The 18,698-nt window shown below is 50.3% G+C and overlaps 9 protein-coding genes across 9 annotated transcripts; all 9 read right to left on the bottom strand.

Moving 5' to 3' along the window:
- Positions 1 to 1,970: 1,970 nt before the first annotated feature.
- LOC139543707 (histone H3) lies at positions 1,971 to 2,520 on the bottom strand. Its single transcript, XM_071350055.1, has one exon. It carries the CDS (start codon positions 2,427 to 2,429, stop codon positions 2,019 to 2,021), a length of 411 nt encoding a protein of 136 aa, XP_071206156.1. The 5' UTR covers positions 2,430 to 2,520; the 3' UTR covers positions 1,971 to 2,018.
- Positions 2,521 to 2,854: 334 nt separating this feature from the next.
- LOC139541134 (histone H2AX-like) lies at positions 2,855 to 13,515 on the bottom strand. The gene is made up of 2 exons (XM_071345398.1): positions 12,687 to 13,515; positions 2,855 to 3,316 (listed from the first exon to the last, which is right to left on the bottom strand). The coding sequence occupies exons 1-2, from the start codon at positions 13,067 to 13,069 to the stop codon at positions 2,914 to 2,916; spliced, it is 786 nt and encodes a 261-aa protein (XP_071201499.1). The 5' UTR covers positions 13,070 to 13,515; the 3' UTR covers positions 2,855 to 2,913.
- LOC139543679 (histone H1-like) lies at positions 3,833 to 5,260 on the bottom strand. The gene has a single exon (XM_071349988.1). The coding sequence runs from the start codon at positions 4,550 to 4,552 to the stop codon at positions 3,929 to 3,931; it is 624 nt and encodes a 207-aa protein (XP_071206089.1). The 5' UTR covers positions 4,553 to 5,260; the 3' UTR covers positions 3,833 to 3,928.
- LOC139543701 (histone H2B-like) lies at positions 5,777 to 6,334 on the bottom strand. The gene has a single exon (XM_071350042.1). It carries the CDS (start codon positions 6,317 to 6,319, stop codon positions 5,828 to 5,830), a length of 492 nt encoding a protein of 163 aa, XP_071206143.1. The 5' UTR covers positions 6,320 to 6,334; the 3' UTR covers positions 5,777 to 5,827.
- On the bottom strand, positions 6,751 to 7,802 carry LOC139543693 (histone H4-like). Its single transcript, XM_071350013.1, has one exon. It carries the CDS (start codon positions 7,342 to 7,344, stop codon positions 6,814 to 6,816), a length of 531 nt encoding a protein of 176 aa, XP_071206114.1. The 5' UTR covers positions 7,345 to 7,802; the 3' UTR covers positions 6,751 to 6,813.
- On the bottom strand, positions 11,740 to 12,289 carry LOC139543714 (histone H3). The gene has a single exon (XM_071350067.1). It carries the CDS (start codon positions 12,196 to 12,198, stop codon positions 11,788 to 11,790), a length of 411 nt encoding a protein of 136 aa, XP_071206168.1. The 5' UTR covers positions 12,199 to 12,289; the 3' UTR covers positions 11,740 to 11,787.
- An 86-nt stretch (positions 13,516 to 13,601) lies between the features above and the next one.
- On the bottom strand, positions 13,602 to 15,029 carry LOC139543668 (histone H1-like). Its single transcript, XM_071349977.1, has one exon. It carries the CDS (start codon positions 14,319 to 14,321, stop codon positions 13,698 to 13,700), a length of 624 nt encoding a protein of 207 aa, XP_071206078.1. The 5' UTR covers positions 14,322 to 15,029; the 3' UTR covers positions 13,602 to 13,697.
- A 516-nt stretch (positions 15,030 to 15,545) lies between these two features.
- On the bottom strand, positions 15,546 to 16,103 carry LOC139543661 (histone H2B-like). The gene has a single exon (XM_071349964.1). It carries the CDS (start codon positions 16,086 to 16,088, stop codon positions 15,597 to 15,599), a length of 492 nt encoding a protein of 163 aa, XP_071206065.1. The 5' UTR covers positions 16,089 to 16,103; the 3' UTR covers positions 15,546 to 15,596.
- A 416-nt stretch (positions 16,104 to 16,519) lies between these two features.
- LOC139543655 (histone H4-like) lies at positions 16,520 to 17,582 on the bottom strand. The gene has a single exon (XM_071349954.1). It carries the CDS (start codon positions 17,111 to 17,113, stop codon positions 16,583 to 16,585), a length of 531 nt encoding a protein of 176 aa, XP_071206055.1. The 5' UTR covers positions 17,114 to 17,582; the 3' UTR covers positions 16,520 to 16,582.
- Between the last annotated feature and the right edge of the window lie 1,116 nt (positions 17,583 to 18,698).

The raw sequence follows: 18,698 nt of genomic DNA, 5'->3' as shown, positions 1-18,698 counted from the left end.
GAAATGTGAAGCGTGTATTTGGAGATGACTCACAGAATAGCTTTGGTGAACAAGTAACTGTACGTCACTGTGACTTCATTTGACTGCTCTTAAATCATATTCACTTTATCTCCTGCAGATATGGAACACAACGTTCATGTGAATGTATGTTTCTCAAGTGTCAGTACTGCTTTATTAAAAAAGGATTGCTACTTTTCTCTCTAGCCTAGTGCACTCTTTATCTGTAGGCAGCTGCCATTATATCATATAGGCTATAGGACAACTTTTTCTCCACGACTACATCTTACACCAATGCACCCCGAGAAAGGTTTTGTTGCAGTGACCAGGGAAAGTGTGTGGGAAAAAACGTGGACGATTCTGTCTCCAATGTTGGATGAGGGCTGTACTGAACTGTGCCTATAGCATGTCACAAATCACTCCAACGGGAAATAGGTCTTGGCAAATGTCCTTTTCAGCACCACGGAGCTCCGCTATTATCTGTCTCGTGAGTGCTGAATACAGCAACGCATGCGCAGAGATGTCCTGTCTGCTATCCTGATTTGGCTAAAGGTTCGCCTCCACTTTTTGCCTGTGCCACGCGTCTGACTATAGTAGATTATCCCTTTGGATTGATGCCTTTGCATTCAACGGGTTATGTCGTTTTCCCACCTCTTTTGACCGGCGTTCTTTCTATTCGCCGTTTGCTTTATAGGCCCATCACTTTAGCTGTGTGATTTCGGCATTTAACCGGCAGCCTGTATTTAGGGCCTTTACTGTGTCTTATCATTTGTTTCGATTGCTGAGCAGATCTTCTTGCGCGTAGGTGATTTAGCTACACTGTGTAAAAATACATAAAATAAAAAATAAAAATAAAGGATGTGTCAGCCCAACAACCACAAAAACCAACTAACAAATAGACTCATTCAAGTATGCTCTACATCGGTGCACTCAACATTGACATACATTCGAAACAAAGAACACATGAAGACTAAATCTCACTTCAGAAGTCCACTTCTAATCTATGCACTTCTGAGGCAGTCAATTCCTTATGAAGTCTATGCAGCTGGTGATTGCAATTATGGAATTGGTCAACTGACGTGCAATAGGACTAATCATTGCAGCCGCTTGTGTCCTGTTTCATAACAGCTGTTTTGCAAGCCCTTGATGATTACATCTTTTGATTCCTGCTGTCCCGATAGCTTTTCTCTTAAGGGATCTCCGATGTCGTCTAAAGGAGGAACAATGGGTATGTAATAGGATTAGTCAGAGATATCATTTTTGGGTCAATACCTTAGTCAGTCGCATGAATTATGGGGTGCACATGTTTTTGCCTTTTTTTCAACGGTCACATGGCACAGAAATGATGGAATGGGGATTTTCAACTAAGTCATTGACACAATCTAGCATGTTACATTCCAACAGCTATTGGATTCGAAAAAGCACCACGCGTACAACTTGGGGACCCGAGGACCGAGTTTGGGAAACGCTGGCCTGAAGATCAAATACCACTACGATGTTGGCACTAGCCGCGTTTAACCACTAGATGGCCTCCGTGCTCCACGGTAAAGTTTTCCCCTCTGCACGAGTCTCTCAGCAGCACTGCAGTACGGGGCTTTCATCAAAGTCTGGTGGCATGCTATGTTTTTCCTAGCTACAAAGTGACCATTTTTTGACACATGTCATTACTTTCACTCATTACTGCTAGTGTATTTTGCCCTCCTTTGTCAAACTTTTTGACTCTTCTACTCTAGGCATACATACATGTGGTCACATCACTCTCTCTTTTAGCAGATCATATCGAAGCTACAATTACGCAAGGGAAAACGTGCAATACGTCACCTTTATTTAACTAGGTACGTCAGTTAAGAACCAACGCTTATTTGCAATCACGGCCGGTTGTGATACAGCCGGGAATCGAACCACAGTCTGTAAGTCGACAACATACATGGTGGGAAATGGAACAATTGTGCCTTTTTGACGGAAATATGGAGGTGGCTCTTAAAAGAGCCTTTGGGGGATTTTGGTGATCAGGTCATCGTTTAAGCGCGCTCTCCGCGAATACGACGGGCCAGCTGGATGTCCTTGGGCATGATGGTCACCCTCTTGGCGTGGATGGCGCACAGATTGGTGTCCTCGAACAGGCCGACCAGGTAAGCCTCGCTAGCCTCCTGCAGGGCCATCACGGCGGAACTCTGGAAGCGCAGGTCGGTCTTGAAGTCCTGGGCAATTTCTCTCACCAGGCGCTGGAAGGGCAGTTTGCGGATCAGCAGCTCAGTGGACTTCTGGTAACGACGGATCTCTCGCAGAGCCACGGTGCCGGGCCTGTAACGGTGAGGCTTCTTCACGCCGCCGGTGGCCGGGGCGCTCTTGCGCGCAGCCTTGGTGGCGAGCTGCTTCCTGGGTGCTTTGCCACCGGTGGATTTGCGAGCGGTTTGCTTGGTTCTGGCCATGGCGCTAGCTAGCTTCCTTCTTTCACAGTCAGAGTATAGCCTCCAAATGACTATGTGAAGTTTATAAAGCCGGCAGCGGCGTCTGCTGATTGGACACCATCTACGCACCACCCTGATTGGCCCGTTGCGGAGGCCTCCTCCGCCGCCCATTGGACGGGAGGCTCGGCCTCTCCCTGCCTCCCCAAAATGCAACCCCCACCCTCCCTCCCTCCCCGACGCGCGCTTGGCTCTTTTGTTAGGGCCGACACTTTACTTTACGCGCATTAATAGCGGCCCACCGGCCCAACTCCAGAGTGCAATGCTATGGCTAACGAGGCCTAGTAGGTGTTATTGTTCATTCAACGCCTCATGTGGGCGGCCACTTGATACGGTGCCCTGTAAGTGGCATACAAAGGACACTTTGCGCTTTTGATGAGCTAGGTGGTTGGCTCTTAAAAGAGCCTTTTGGGGGTTGAGTAGTCAAGTTGCAGCCGCAGTAGCGATTTTACTTGGCTTTGACGGCCTTCTCAGTCTTCTTGGGGAGCAGCACTGCCTGGATGTTGGGCAGCACACCACCCTGAGCGATGGTCACGCCGCCAAGCAGTTTGTTCAGCTCCTCGTCGTTACGGACGGCCAGCTGCAGGTGACGGGGGATGATACGAGTCTTCTTGTTGTCACGGGCAGCGTTGCCGGCCAACTCCAGGATCTCAGCAGTCAGGTACTCGAGCACTGCGGCCAGGTACACTGGTGCGCCAGCGCCCACACGCTCGGCGTAGTTGCCTTTGCGCAGCAGCCTGTGCACACGGCCCACGGGGAACTGGAGTCCTGCACGGGATGAACGTGTCTTTGCCTTCGCCCTGGCCTTGCCTCCGGTTTTGCCTCTTCCGCTCATTTTGCTAGCTTCAGTATGTCACAGAAAGTTGAATGAGCCGCTGACACCTCGAGAGCCTTACTTATACCTCGCCACAAGAGGCACCGATTGGCCACCGGGCCGGTGTGGCCTTATCCAATTGGAGTGAGGGACAGACAGACTGTCAGCCCTAAGCCCGCCCTCACCCACCCACACGCAGGCAGCTGAGTGAGAAGGCTCCAAATATGTGACAAATCAAATCATCCAAATGGGAAACACATACGCTATAGTATTAACATGGTTCGGATGATGATTAACACATCACAGCAGCCTGCCTCCTCTCCAATTGGAAATATTAATGGCAATTCTAACACTTCACCACAATTGCTGCTGCTGCACTCTTGAGTGACAATTGTACGCCATTTTGCCACTCCATTATTATGATTGTTATTATATGCCTCTCCCTATCTCTCTCTCCGGGCAGCACACACCCAGAGTGGGAAAATGTGGCGCGTAAAAGTAGCCTGGTGTGCTTGTCATCATTTCATTTTTTTTGCACGACAGGTAGAACATGGAATGACATGCGCTTTTATGGAAAGAGGTGGGTGGCTCTTAAAAGAGCCTTTTGTGGTAACAACATGTGTCGAGTCGAACACCGTTTGGAATAGGTTTACTTCTTCTTGGGGGCTGCCTTCTTGGCCTTGGCTGCCTTGGGCTTGGCTGCTTTGGGCTTGGCTGCCTTGGTAGCCTTCTTGGGGCTCTTGGCCGCCTTCTTGGCCACCGCGGCGGGCTTCTTCACCTTCTTTGGGCTCTTGGCGACCTTTTTGGGTGTAGCGGGCTTCTTGGCCTTCTTGGGGGACTTCTTTGCGGCGACTGCCTTCTTGGCTGCTACCTTCTTGGGCTTCTTCGCCGCGGCGGGCTTCTTGGCGGCCACCTTCTTTGCTTTGGGGGCCGCGGCTTTCTTGGCGGGCTTCTTCGCCTCGACGGCTTTGTTGTTGAGCTTGAAGGAGCCGGAGGCACCGGTGCCCTTGGTCTGGACCAGGGTGCCCTTGGTGACGAGGCTCTTGACGGCGATCTTGACGCGGGAGTTGTTCTTCTCCACGTCGTAGCCGCCTGCCGCCAGACTCTTCTTGAGCGCGGCCAGGGACACGCCGCTCCTCTCCTTGGAGGCGGACACCGCCTTGACGATGAGCTCGCCTACGCTGGGTCCCGCTTTCTTGGCCTTGGCCGCTGCCTTCTTCTTGGGTGCCTTGGCCGGCGCGGCGGCGGCGGGTGCTGGTGCGACTTCTGCCATGGTCCGGTAAACACACACACTTACTGAACACTACGGTAGTCTGTGAGGAGGAGTACTTTGCTGTAGACGCTGCTCTGCGCTATTGAAGCTCCACACCGTGCAGGGGGCTGGCCTTAAACGCGACATGAGAACCATGTAGACTCAAGCCACCCAGCTCGACTTCTCCGGGCTGGCCAAATTCTCTTTCACTTGTGTTTTCTGGTCGCCAATATCGGTCCAAAAGTCACCGACGGAGCCGTGTTTTTGGCCCAAAAGCGAACGGCCCAGCGAGCAGACTTGTCTCCGTTCAGAATAAAGTCATGTGGGCTGCAGAAGGCCCGTGCATTTTGTTGCGACTCGCTCAAAACCTCACCGTTCGACTGTCGGCTGGAGCTGTGCGCACTGCTTTTCCTGTGCTATTTGTCTCCTAAATGGCCTAAAAGTGCATCCGATTGCGAGCACCATTGATTGTGTACTGAGCCGAGATGTCTGGCAAGGGAATCAGATGCTTTGGCGTCCCCTGATGTGGCCCTGGGTGTTTTAAAGGAGAGCTCTTTTGGGGACCTTAAAACACATGCACTTGTGAGGCCTGGCGGAGACTAGTGTTGTACTCCAACTTTCAACTTGAATTCGTCATGTGTCCAGGACGCACACAATATACACTGCTTACTTGCCCTGTGTGTGTGTGATGTTGTATTAGTGCTTTTGTTGGATTTGGAGCCTCTTATTTGGACACAGTGTGTGTGTGTGTGTGTCTTTTTTTGCCGATAGGTAGTCTCTCTCTCTGTCTGTCTACTAATCAATGTATCAATGCTTGACTCCGCAGCGTGACTCGACTGGTGCCGGTCTTTGTGTCTGTGGGTCTTGGTGTCTGCCTGGCTGTGCGGCCGGCGCTATGGAGGCTGGCGCCCCGTGTGGGCCTGATATAGGGCTAGAGAGTAGAGTGTCTCTCTGTGTAGCTAGTGCATGTGAGTGAGTGGAACAAGGGCTTTATAGATCAATATTTGTACAGTGGCCTCCCCCCCCTCCCCTCCCCTCCACTACTCTAGTCCTTGGAGCACTAGTGGAATCCCACTCCCTTTGTCTACTGGCATGTGCACAATCATCATCTTTTCATTCATAAAAAAAAAACCTCTTTTATTGCATAGACTTATTCCACAATCACAACTTTCCCTCTACTCTGTTAGGCATGTTCTCCAGACACATTCATTTGTGATGGATTTGCTTTTTTCACTGAAGGGGTGGGTGGCTCTTAAAAGAGCCTTTGGGTTAGTACAGCACTCCAAATTGGGCTGTTTACTTGGAGCTGGTGTATTTGGTCACGGCCTTGGTGCCCTCGGACACCGCGTGCTTGGCCAGCTCTCCGGGGAGCAGCAGGCGCACTGCGGTCTGGATCTCCCTGGAGGTGATGGTGGAACGCTTGTTGTAGTGGGCCAGGCGAGAGGACTCTCCGGCGATACGCTCGAAGATGTCGTTCACGAACGAGTTCATGATTCCCATGGCCTTGGAGGAGATGCCGGTGTCGGGGTGGACCTGCTTCAGCACTTTGTACACGTAAATGGCGTAGCTCTCCTTCCTCGACTTTCGGCGCTTCTTGCCGCCTTTCCCCGCGGTCTTGGTGACGGCTTTCTTGGAGCCCTTCTTGGGCGCGGACTTTGCTGGCTCTGGCATGATGCTGATGCGTCGAATGATGGGCTGGACTGCGCTTTCCCCTCTTATGAAGAGGAAGCTAAGCAAATTCAGCGGCCGTGGACACGCCCCTGCTTTCTCATAGGTCCCTGCTTTCATTTGCCCAGTGGAGCCGAGCGCGCGTAAGAGCCTTCCACTCAGAGGCTGCCTTCCCTAACAAAGACCTGTGCGCCCTACCTCCCCCAATTCCATAGCCTACGCTCTTTTACCGGTGGGCAAAATGTGTGTTTCCAAAAAGAGAGGGGGGAGGGGGGAATGCATATCCTACAATGGCCCACAGTCACACTCCCTTTTTCGACTTAGTGGGGGGTTTCCCAGCCACCGAATTATGCTGGCTTTATGTGGGGGGGGGGGGGGGGGGGTGCCTCAAAATACAACTGTTTCTACACTGTCACAATTGCACCGAGCCTGCACTGAACATAAGAGTCCTGTCATTGACACTCCCTGTCCACTCGAGAGCGGCTCATAGTTTCTTATAACTCTACAATCTGCATACGACAATGGAATTGGCTCTTTTGAAGCGGATGTGGGTGGCTCTTAAAAGAGCCTTTGGTTTCAAGTCGGGATGTTTAGACGTTCCGAAAAGAGTGCGTTTAACCGCCGAAGCCGTACAGGGTGCGTCCCTGGCGTTTCAGAGCGTAGACCACGTCCATGGCGGTAACGGTCTTCCTCTTGGCGTGCTCGGTGTAGGTGACGGCGTCACGGATCACGTTCTCCAGGAACACCTTAAGGACACCGCGGGTCTCCTCGTAGATCAGGCCGGAGATACGCTTCACGCCGCCACGGCGAGCCAGACGGCGGATAGCGGGCTTGGTGATTCCCTGGATGTTATCGCGCAGAACCTTACGGTGACGCTTGGCGCCTCCTTTTCCGAGTCCCTTGCCGCCTTTGCCTCTTCCAGACATCGTGTGTTGTTCGCTAGTGGAGTTCAAGTGAATAATGACGTATTTCGCGGTGCGTGGTGCTCTTATTATCTGCAGTTGGAGGACCTGATTGAAGGCAGTGGCACAGAAAGCGCGCGCTTTTGCCCGGCCTCTGTTGCAAAGGGGAGGAGGGAGGGAGGAGCGATAGGGGTTCTGCCGAGAAGAAATGAAAGCATGGCCAAACAGTGACAACTGGGTCATCCACTAGTACTCTATGTTCCACAGTAGTTGAATCAGCTGTGCCTCTCCAGGGCTACAACAAAAATGCCTACTGGTAGGCTACTCTACCCCTGGAGTTGGGAAACACTGATTTAGTAGAATTCAACCCACTGCGGTTTCCCCACCAATAGAGACAGGCCTAAACAGGTGGAATAGAGGTCCCAGTTAGAAAGGACAAACGAAGGTGACTCTTCCACACACGTAATAACAAGTACTAACACACCAAACCTTCATGCCATAATTGAGACACCGTCAAATCCAAACGGGGAAACAAAAACACATGGAATGCCATAATAAAGCCAATGTGGGCCGTTAATGTCACCTCGTCAGTCATGTTGCTATTGAAGGCCGTGTAATATAACATCGTTCTTCTTTTTTCTTCCCTACACAGGATCCGGCCTGACGGTCAGGGAGCCAAGAGGACACGAGGTGCCGATGTGAAGGGTGGTGATACCTCTGTAAGGTGAAACAGCAGTAAAACATTCCTCAGAGACACACACACACACACACACAATGAAGGGATAGTTTTCTATTTCATACAGAGGTGATAGGGATGTGCAAATATTGTATTGTACTTGTGTTCACAAACCAATAACAAAGCGTCTTATTATGGAATGAGTGGATCATTTTTAGCCCAGATAGCACTATGGCTATATATATATTCCACTTCAAATGACCGCCACAGAAGGAGGGCTCATCTCAACAGGTCATTTGAAAAGGGACACGTACTGGCAATTGATCAATCGGTGCAGTTTATTCACACCTCAAATGTCACTAGCTTTCATCTTACTACTTATTGTTGCCATAATTGTCTCAGGCCTCGGTTTAGTTTAGATTGCCTTTTAGGAGAAGGACTGACAAGCTTTCGACTAGGTGGGATACAGCTAGTGTCACAAAGTCACTTTGTCATAGCAGGTTAGGAGAAATAGGTTCAGGTTAGAAAAAGGGTTAGGCTTACCCTAAATGTCACTTCCCCTCGTAGTTGTACTCCGTGTACGCACAACCGACTTACAAGTCATCACACAGAGAGCACACTTGAAGCGCAACTGCACTGTCTGGAAGACAGCGCCTGACTGAATTGGAATCCCTCAAACGGCACACTAACTGCATTCCGCTTTATGATGTCACAGTCAGGCCCTCGGAACACCGGTCCTCAACATTCTCAAACACCTTGGATACCGAAGGCAAACATTCTCCATTCACTCACATTCACAAATCAACCAGGGAGAAGGCTGCCAGGAATTGGATGGTGAAAAAAGCTCACCTCCTTCACAGAGCAACATCATAGGACTGGGAGCGAACGATACTCTGTCCGAGGACGTGCTCGGGGCCTTGTGTTCAACAGCAGGTTAGACTCTGTCAATTGTTCCCTTCAACTGCTTGCATTCCCCCTATTATCAACAGCTGTGTTCCTCTATAGGCTACACTGCAGATACTTCACCTGTAGAGTACAATAACAAATCACACAGGGCCTGTTCTGTTACCACACCCTATAGGCTAGGAGTTTCACTTGGACCACAGTCACATCGGTAGTAAATAGCCTGCAGCGTAACTGACTGGGACATAAAGGGGAAATGGAAGGGGGGGGGGGGGGGACACACTGATTAAAACTCCTACCAACATACAATGTATTGTAATTAAAATATATTTAGCAGATCTTATTGCGGGTGTAGGGAAATGCTTGTGTTGCGATCTCCGACAGCACAGTCATGTCTAACAATATACCCACATTGAACAAAAGGAATGGAATTACAATACATCGATATATGGACGAGCAATGTCAGAGCGGCATAGACTAACATACCTAAGAATAGAATACTGTATATCCATATGACACGAGTCATGCAAACTAGCACCGCATGATGAAAGTGACCAGTGTTCCATTAATCAAGCGCCCAGTGATTTGGAACACAAACACACACCTCACCACGTTGCAAGACAGGAATGAAGACGTGATTTAGGTCGAGATGCAATGTTGACACCCTATGCTTCCTTTAGGAGCTCAAAGGAATAGGTCAACCCATATAGATACGGAGGCGTTGACTAGAAGTCATGTTGCCAACACTGCCCTTCAATTCATTCAAGCCTAGAAGGAATACATACGTCTGCTCGTCATTCAAGCCACATAGGGAGGGATCTTGGCACCACCTGCTGGATCAGAAGTGCTACTCGCAATGGCACACAGAGCATTTATCCCTCAACCTGATGCAATTTGCACAAGTATGTGGTCCAAAAAAAAACACTAACTACAACAGATCATCAAATAGGCAGAGGTTCCAAAACTCCAAACACATGTTCGTGTAGAGTACCTCCAAATGTAGATTGGAAGAAATGAAATATAACATGTTCTCCTAGGTCACGTGAGCATTGCATTGTGGAAAAGTATGACTTTAGAAGAGCATGTCTTGAAATGTGAAGCGTGTATTTGGAGATGACTCACAGAATAGCTTTGGTGAACAAGTAACTGTACGTCACTGTGACTTCATTTGACTGCTCTTAAATCATATTCACTTTATCTCCTGCAGATATGGAACACAACGTTCATGTGAATGTATGTTTCTCAAGTGTCAGTACTGCTTTATTAAAAAAGGATTGCTACTTTTCTCTCTAGCCTAGTGCACTCTTTATCTGTAGGCAGCTGCCATTATATCATATAGGCTATAGGACAACTTTTTCTCCACGACTACATCTTACACCAATGCACCCCGAGAAAGGTTTTGTTGCAGTGACCAGGGAAAGTGTGTGGGAAAAAACGTGGACGATTCTGTCTCCAATGTTGGATGAGGGCTGTACTGAACTGTGCCTATAGCATGTCACAAATCACTCCAACGGGAAATAGGTCTTGGCAAATGTCCTTTTCAGCACCACGGAGCTCCGCTATTATCTGTCTCGTGAGTGCTGAATACAGCAACGCATGCGCAGAGATGTCCTGTCTGCTATCCTGATTTGGCTAAAGGTTCGCCTCCACTTTTTGCCTGTGCCACGCGTCTGACTATAGTAGATTATCCCTTTGGATTGATGCCTTTGCATTCAACGGGTTATGTCGTTTTCCCACCTCTTTTGACCGGCGTTCTTTCTATTCGCCGTTTGCTTTATAGGCCCATCACTTTAGCTGTGTGATTTCGGCATTTAACCGGCAGCCTGTATTTAGGGCCTTTACTGTGTCTTATCATTTGTTTCGATTGCTGAGCAGATCTTCTTGCGCGTAGGTGATTTAGCTACACTGTGTAAAAATACATAAAATAAAAAATAAAAATAAAGGATGTGTCAGCCCAACAACCACAAAAACCAACTAACAAATAGACTCATTCAAGTATGCTCTACATCGGTGCACTCAACATTGACATACATTCGAAACAAAGAACACATGAAGACTAAATCTCACTTCAGAAGTCCACTTCTAATCTATGCACTTCTGAGGCAGTCAATTCCTTATGAAGTCTATGCAGCTGGTGATTGCAATTATGGAATTGGTCAACTGACGTGCAATAGGACTAATCATTGCAGCCGCTTGTGTCCTGTTTCATAACAGCTGTTTTGCAAGCCCTTGATGATTACATCTTTTGATTCCTGCTGTCCCGATAGCTTTTCTCTTAAGGGATCTCCGATGTCGTCTAAAGGAGGAACAATGGGTATGTAATAGGATTAGTCAGAGATATCATTTTTGGGTCAATACCTTAGTCAGTCGCATGAATTATGGGGTGCACATGTTTTTGCCTTTTTTTCAACGGTCACATGGCACAGAAATGATGGAATGGGGATTTTCAACTAAGTCATTGACACAATCTAGCATGTTACATTCCAACAGCTATTGGATTCGAAAAAGCACCACGCGTACAACTTGGGGACCCGAGGACCGAGTTTGGGAAACGCTGGCCTGAAGATCAAATACCACTACGATGTTGGCACTAGCCGCGTTTAACCACTAGATGGCCTCCGTGCTCCACGGTAAAGTTTTCCCCTCTGCACGAGTCTCTCAGCAGCACTGCAGTACGGGGCTTTCATCAAAGTCTGGTGGCATGCTATGTTTTTCCTAGCTACAAAGTGACCATTTTTTGACACATGTCATTACTTTCACTCATTACTGCTAGTGTATTTTGCCCTCCTTTGTCAAACTTTTTGACTCTTCTACTCTAGGCATACATACATGTGGTCACATCACTCTCTCTTTTAGCAGATCATATCGAAGCTACAATTACGCAAGGGAAAACGTGCAATACGTCACCTTTATTTAACTAGGTACGTCAGTTAAGAACCAACGCTTATTTGCAATCACGGCCGGTTGTGATACAGCCGGGAATCGAACCACAGTCTGTAAGTCGACAACATACATGGTGGGAAATGGAACAATTGTGCCTTTTTGACGGAAATATGGAGGTGGCTCTTAAAAGAGCCTTTGGGGGATTTTGGTGATCAGGTCATCGTTTAAGCGCGCTCTCCGCGAATACGACGGGCCAGCTGGATGTCCTTGGGCATGATGGTCACCCTCTTGGCGTGGATGGCGCACAGATTGGTGTCCTCGAACAGGCCGACCAGGTAAGCCTCGCTAGCCTCCTGCAGGGCCATCACGGCGGAACTCTGGAAGCGCAGGTCGGTCTTGAAGTCCTGGGCAATTTCTCTCACCAGGCGCTGGAAGGGCAGTTTGCGGATCAGCAGCTCAGTGGACTTCTGGTAACGACGGATCTCTCGCAGAGCCACGGTGCCGGGCCTGTAACGGTGAGGCTTCTTCACGCCGCCGGTGGCCGGGGCGCTCTTGCGCGCAGCCTTGGTGGCGAGCTGCTTCCTGGGTGCTTTGCCACCGGTGGATTTGCGAGCGGTTTGCTTGGTTCTGGCCATGGCGCTAGCTAGCTTCCTTCTTTCACAGTCAGAGTATAGCCTCCAAATGACTATGTGAAGTTTATAAAGCCGGCAGCGGCGTCTGCTGATTGGACACCATCTACGCACCACCCTGATTGGCCCGTTGCGGAGGCCTCCTCCGCCGCCCATTGGACGGGAGGCTCGGCCTCTCCCTGCCTCCCCAAAATGCAACCCCCACCCTCCCTCCCTCCCCGACGCGCGCTTGGCTCTTTTGTTAGGGCCGACACTTTACTTTACGCGCATTAATAGCGGCCCACCGGCCCAACTCCAGAGTGCAATGCTATGGCTAACGAGGCCTAGTAGGTGTTATTGTTCATTCAACGCCTCATGTGGGCGGCCACTTGATACGGTGCCCTGTAAGTGGCATACAAAGGACACTTTGCGCTTTTGATGAGCTAGGTGGTTGGCTCTTAAAAGAGCCTTTTGGGGGTTGAGTAGTCAAGTTGCAGCCGCAGTAGCGATTTTACTTGGCTTTGACGGCCTTCTCAGTCTTCTTGGGGAGCAGCACTGCCTGGATGTTGGGCAGCACACCACCCTGAGCGATGGTCACGCCGCCAAGCAGTTTGTTCAGCTCCTCGTCGTTACGGACGGCCAGCTGCAGGTGACGGGGGATGATACGAGTCTTCTTGTTGTCACGGGCAGCGTTGCCGGCCAACTCCAGGATCTCAGCAGTCAGGTACTCGAGCACTGCGGCCAGGTACACTGGTGCGCCAGCGCCCACACGCTCGGCGTAGTTGCCTTTGCGCAGCAGCCTGTGCACACGGCCCACGGGGAACTGGAGTCCTGCACGGGATGAACGTGTCTTTGCCTTCGCCCTGGCCTTGCCTCCGGTTTTGCCTCTTCCGCTCATTTTGCTAGCTTCAGTATGTCACAGAAAGTTGAATGAGCCGCTGACACCTCGAGAGCCTTACTTATACCTCGCCACAAGAGGCACCGATTGGCCACCGGGCCGGTGTGGCCTTATCCAATTGGAGTGAGGGACAGACAGACTGTCAGCCCTAAGCCCGCCCTCACCCACCCACACGCAGGCAGCTGAGTGAGAAGGCTCCAAATATGTGACAAATCAAATCATCCAAATGGGAAACACATACGCTATAGTATTAACATGGTTCGGATGATGATTAACACATCACAGCAGCCTGCCTCCTCTCCAATTGGAAATATTAATGGCAATTCTAACACTTCACCACAATTGCTGCTGCTGCACTCTTGAGTGACAATTGTACGCCATTTTGCCACTCCATTATTATGATTGTTATTATATGCCTCTCCCTATCTCTCTCTCCGGGCAGCACACACCCAGAGTGGGAAAATGTGGCGCGTAAAAGTAGCCTGGTGTGCTTGTCATCATTTCATTTTTTTTGCACGACAGGTAGAACATGGAATGACATGCGCTTTTATGGAAAGAGGTGGGTGGCTCTTAAAAGAGCCTTTTGTGGTAACAACATGTGTCGAGTCGAACACCGTTTGGAATAGGTTTACTTCTTCTTGGGGGCTGCCTTCTTGGCCTTGGCTGCCTTGGGCTTGGCTGCTTTGGGCTTGGCTGCCTTGGTAGCCTTCTTGGGGCTCTTGGCCGCCTTCTTGGCCACCGCGGCGGGCTTCTTCACCTTCTTTGGGCTCTTGGCGACCTTTTTGGGTGTAGCGGGCTTCTTGGCCTTCTTGGGGGACTTCTTTGCGGCGACTGCCTTCTTGGCTGCTACCTTCTTGGGCTTCTTCGCCGCGGCGGGCTTCTTGGCGGCCACCTTCTTTGCTTTGGGGGCCGCGGCTTTCTTGGCGGGCTTCTTCGCCTCGACGGCTTTGTTGTTGAGCTTGAAGGAGCCGGAGGCACCGGTGCCCTTGGTCTGGACCAGGGTGCCCTTGGTGACGAGGCTCTTGACGGCGATCTTGACGCGGGAGTTGTTCTTCTCCACGTCGTAGCCGCCTGCCGCCAGACTCTTCTTGAGCGCGGCCAGGGACACGCCGCTCCTCTCCTTGGAGGCGGACACCGCCTTGACGATGAGCTCGCCTACGCTGGGTCCCGCTTTCTTGGCCTTGGCCGCTGCCTTCTTCTTGGGTGCCTTGGCCGGCGCGGCGGCGGCGGGTGCTGGTGCGACTTCTGCCATGGTCCGGTAAACACACACACTTACTGAACACTACGGTAGTCTGTGAGGAGGAGTACTTTGCTGTAGACGCTGCTCTGCGCTATTGAAGCTCCACACCGTGCAGGGGGCTGGCCTTAAACGCGACATGAGAACCATGTAGACTCAAGCCACCCAGCTCGACTTCTCCGGGCTGGCCAAATTCTCTTTCACTTGTGTTTTCTGGTCGCCAATATCGGTCCAAAAGTCACCGACGGAGCCGTGTTTTTGGCCCAAAAGCGAACGGCCCAGCGAGCAGACTTGTCTCCGTTCAGAATAAAGTCATGTGGGCTGCAGAAGGCCCGTGCATTTTGTTGCGACTCGCTCAAAACCTCACCGTTCGACTGTCGGCTGGAGCTGTGCGCACTGCTTTTCCTGTGCTATTTGTCTCCTAAATGGCCTAAAAGTGCATCCGATTGCGAGCACCATTGATTGTGTACTGAGCCGAGATGTCTGGCAAGGGAATCAGATGCTTTGGCGTCCCCTGATGTGGCCCTGGGTGTTTTAAAGGAGAGCTCTTTTGGGGACCTTAAAACACATGCACTTGTGAGGCCTGGCGGAGACTAGTGTTGTACTCCAACTTTCAACTTGAATTCGTCATGTGTCCAGGACGCACACAATATACACTGCTTACTTGCCCTGTGTGTGTGTGATGTTGTATTAGTGCTTTTGTTGGATTTGGAGCCTCTTATTTGGACACAGTGTGTGTGTGTGTGTGTCTTTTTTTGCCGATAGGTAGTCTCTCTCTCTGTCTGTCTACTAATCAATGTATCAATGCTTGACTCCGCAGCGTGACTCGACTGGTGCCGGTCTTTGTGTCTGTGGGTCTTGGTGTCTGCCTGGCTGTGCGGCCGGCGCTATGGAGGCTGGCGCCCCGTGTGGGCCTGATATAGGGCTAGAGAGTAGAGTGTCTCTCTGTGTAGCTAGTGCATGTGAGTGAGTGGAACAAGGGCTTTATAGATCAATATTTGTACAGTGGCCTCCCCCCCCTCCCCTCCCCTCCACTACTCTAGTCCTTGGAGCACTAGTGGAATCCCACTCCCTTTGTCTACTGGCATGTGCACAATCATCATCTTTTCATTCATAAAAAAAAAACCTCTTTTATTGCATAGACTTATTCCACAATCACAACTTTCCCTCTACTCTGTTAGGCATGTTCTCCAGACACATTCATTTGTGATGGATTTGCTTTTTTCACTGAAGGGGTGGGTGGCTCTTAAAAGAGCCTTTGGGTTAGTACAGCACTCCAAATTGGGCTGTTTACTTGGAGCTGGTGTATTTGGTCACGGCCTTGGTGCCCTCGGACACCGCGTGCTTGGCCAGCTCTCCGGGGAGCAGCAGGCGCACTGCGGTCTGGATCTCCCTGGAGGTGATGGTGGAACGCTTGTTGTAGTGGGCCAGGCGAGAGGACTCTCCGGCGATACGCTCGAAGATGTCGTTCACGAACGAGTTCATGATTCCCATGGCCTTGGAGGAGATGCCGGTGTCGGGGTGGACCTGCTTCAGCACTTTGTACACGTAAATGGCGTAGCTCTCCTTCCTCGACTTTCGGCGCTTCTTGCCGCCTTTCCCCGCGGTCTTGGTGACGGCTTTCTTGGAGCCCTTCTTGGGCGCGGACTTTGCTGGCTCTGGCATGATGCTGATGCGTCGAATGATGGGCTGGACTGCGCTTTCCCCTCTTATGAAGAGGAAGCTAAGCAAATTCAGCGGCCGTGGACACGCCCCTGCTTTCTCATAGGTCCCTGCTTTCATTTGCCCAGTGGAGCCGAGCGCGCGTAAGAGCCTTCCACTCAGAGGCTGCCTTCCCTAACAAAGACCTGTGCGCCCTACCTCCCCCAATTCCATAGCCTACGCTCTTTTACCGGTGGGCAAAATGTGTGTTTCCAAAAAGAGAGGGGGGAGGGGGGAATGCATATCCTACAATGGCCCACAGTCACACTCCCTTTTTCGACTTAGTGGGGGGTTTCCCAGCCACCGAATTATGCTGGCTTTATGTGGGGGGGGGGGGGGGGGGGTGCCTCAAAATACAACTGTTTCTACACTGTCACAATTGCACCGAGCCTGCACTGAACATAAGAGTCCTGTCATTGACACTCCCTGTCCACTCGAGAGCGGCTCATAGTTTCTTATAACTCTACAATCTGCATACGACAATGGAATTGGCTCTTTTGAAGCGGATGTGGGTGGCTCTTAAAAGAGCCTTTGGTTTCAAGTCGGGATGTTTAGACGTTCCGAAAAGAGTGCGTTTAACCGCCGAAGCCGTACAGGGTGCGTCCCTGGCGTTTCAGAGCGTAGACCACGTCCATGGCGGTAACGGTCTTCCTCTTGGCGTGCTCGGTGTAGGTGACGGCGTCACGGATCACGTTCTCCAGGAACACCTTAAGGACACCGCGGGTCTCCTCGTAGATCAGGCCGGAGATACGCTTCACGCCGCCACGGCGAGCCAGACGGCGGATAGCGGGCTTGGTGATTCCCTGGATGTTATCGCGCAGAACCTTACGGTGACGCTTGGCGCCTCCTTTTCCGAGTCCCTTGCCGCCTTTGCCTCTTCCAGACATCGTGTGTTGTTCGCTAGTGGAGTTCAAGTGAATAATGACGTATTTCGCGGTGCGTGGTGCTCTTATTATCTGCAGTTGGAGGACCTGATTGAAGGCAGTGGCACAGAAAGCGCGCGCTTTTGCCCGGCCTCTGTTGCAAAGGGGAGGAGGGAGGGAGGAGCGATAGGGGTTCTGCCGAGAAGAAATGAAAGCATGGCCAAACAGTGACAACTGGGTCATCCACTAGTACTCTATGTTCCACAGTAGTTGAATCAGCTGTGCCTCTCCAGGGCTACAACAAAAATGCCTACTGGTAGGCTACTCTACCCCTGGAGTTGGGAAACACTGATTTAGTAGAATTCAACCCACTGCGGTTTCCCCACCAATAGAGACAGGCCTAAACAGGTGGAATAGAGGTCCCAGTTAGAAAGGACAAACGAAGGTGACTCTTCCACACACGTAATAACAAGTACTAACACACCAAACCTTCATGCCATAATTGAGACACCGTCAAATCCAAACGGGGAAACAAAAACACATGGAATGCCATAATAAAGCCAATGTGGGCCGTTAATGTCACCTCGTCAGTCATGTTGCTATTGAAGGCCGTGTAATATAACATCGTTCTTCTTTTTTCTTCCCTACACAGGATCCGGCCTGACGGTCAGGGAGCCAAGAGGACACGAGGTGCCGATGTGAAGGGTGGTGATACCTCTGTAAGGTGAAACAGCAGTAAAACATTCCTCAGAGACACACACACACACACACACAATGAAGGGATAGTTTTCTATTTCATACAGAGGTGATAGGGATGTGCAAATATTGTATTGTACTTGTGTTCACAAACCAATAACAAAGCGTCTTATTATGGAATGAGTGGATCATTTTTAGCCCAGATAGCACTATGGCTATATATATATTCCACTTCAAATGACCGCCACAGAAGGAGGGCTCATCTCAACAGGTCATTTGAAAAGGGACACGTACTGGCAATTGATCAATCGGTGCAGTTTATTCACACCTCAAATGTCACTAGCTTTCATCTTACTACTTATTGTTGCCATAATTGTCTCAGGCCTCGGTTTAGTTTAGATTGCCTTTTAGGAGAAGGACTGACAAGCTTTCGACTAGGTGGGATACAGCTAGTGTCACAAAGTCACTTTGTCATAGCAGGTTAGGAGAAATAGGTTCAGGTTAGAAAAAGGGTTAGGCTTACCCTAAATGTCACTTCCCCTCGTAGTTGTACTCCGTGTACGCACAACCGACTTACAAGTCATCACACAGAGAGCACACTTGAAGCGCAACTGCACTGTCTGGAAGACAGCGCCTGACTGAATTGGAATCCCTCAAACGGCACACTAACTGCATTCCGCTTTATGATGTCACAGTCAGGCCCTCGGAACACCGGTCCTCAACATTCTCAAACACCTTGGATACCGAAGGCAAACATTCTCCATTCACTCACATTCACAAATCAACCAGGGAGAAGGCTGCCAGGAATTGGATGGTGAAAAAAGCTCACCTCCTTCACAGAGCAACATCATAGGACTGGGAGCGAACGATACTCTGTCCGAGGACGTGCTCGGGGCCTTGTGTTCAACAGCAGGTTAGACTCTGTCAATTGTTCCCTTCAACTGCTTGCATTCCCCCTATTATCAACAGCTGTGTTCCTCTATAGGCTACACTGCAGATACTTCACCTGTAGAGTACAATAACAAATCACACAGGGCCTGTTCTGTTACCACACCCTATAGGCTAGGAGTTTCACTTGGACCACAGTCACATCGGTAGTAAATAGCCTGCAGCGTAACTGACTGGGACATAA

This window comes from Salvelinus alpinus, chromosome 2 (assembly GCF_045679555.1).
Source record: "Salvelinus alpinus chromosome 2, SLU_Salpinus.1, whole genome shotgun sequence".
NCBI classification, from domain to species: Eukaryota; Metazoa; Chordata; class Actinopteri; order Salmoniformes; family Salmonidae; genus Salvelinus; species Salvelinus alpinus.
Note: the sequence above shows the minus strand (reverse complement) of the source record. Positions and strands in the feature narration are given on the sequence as shown.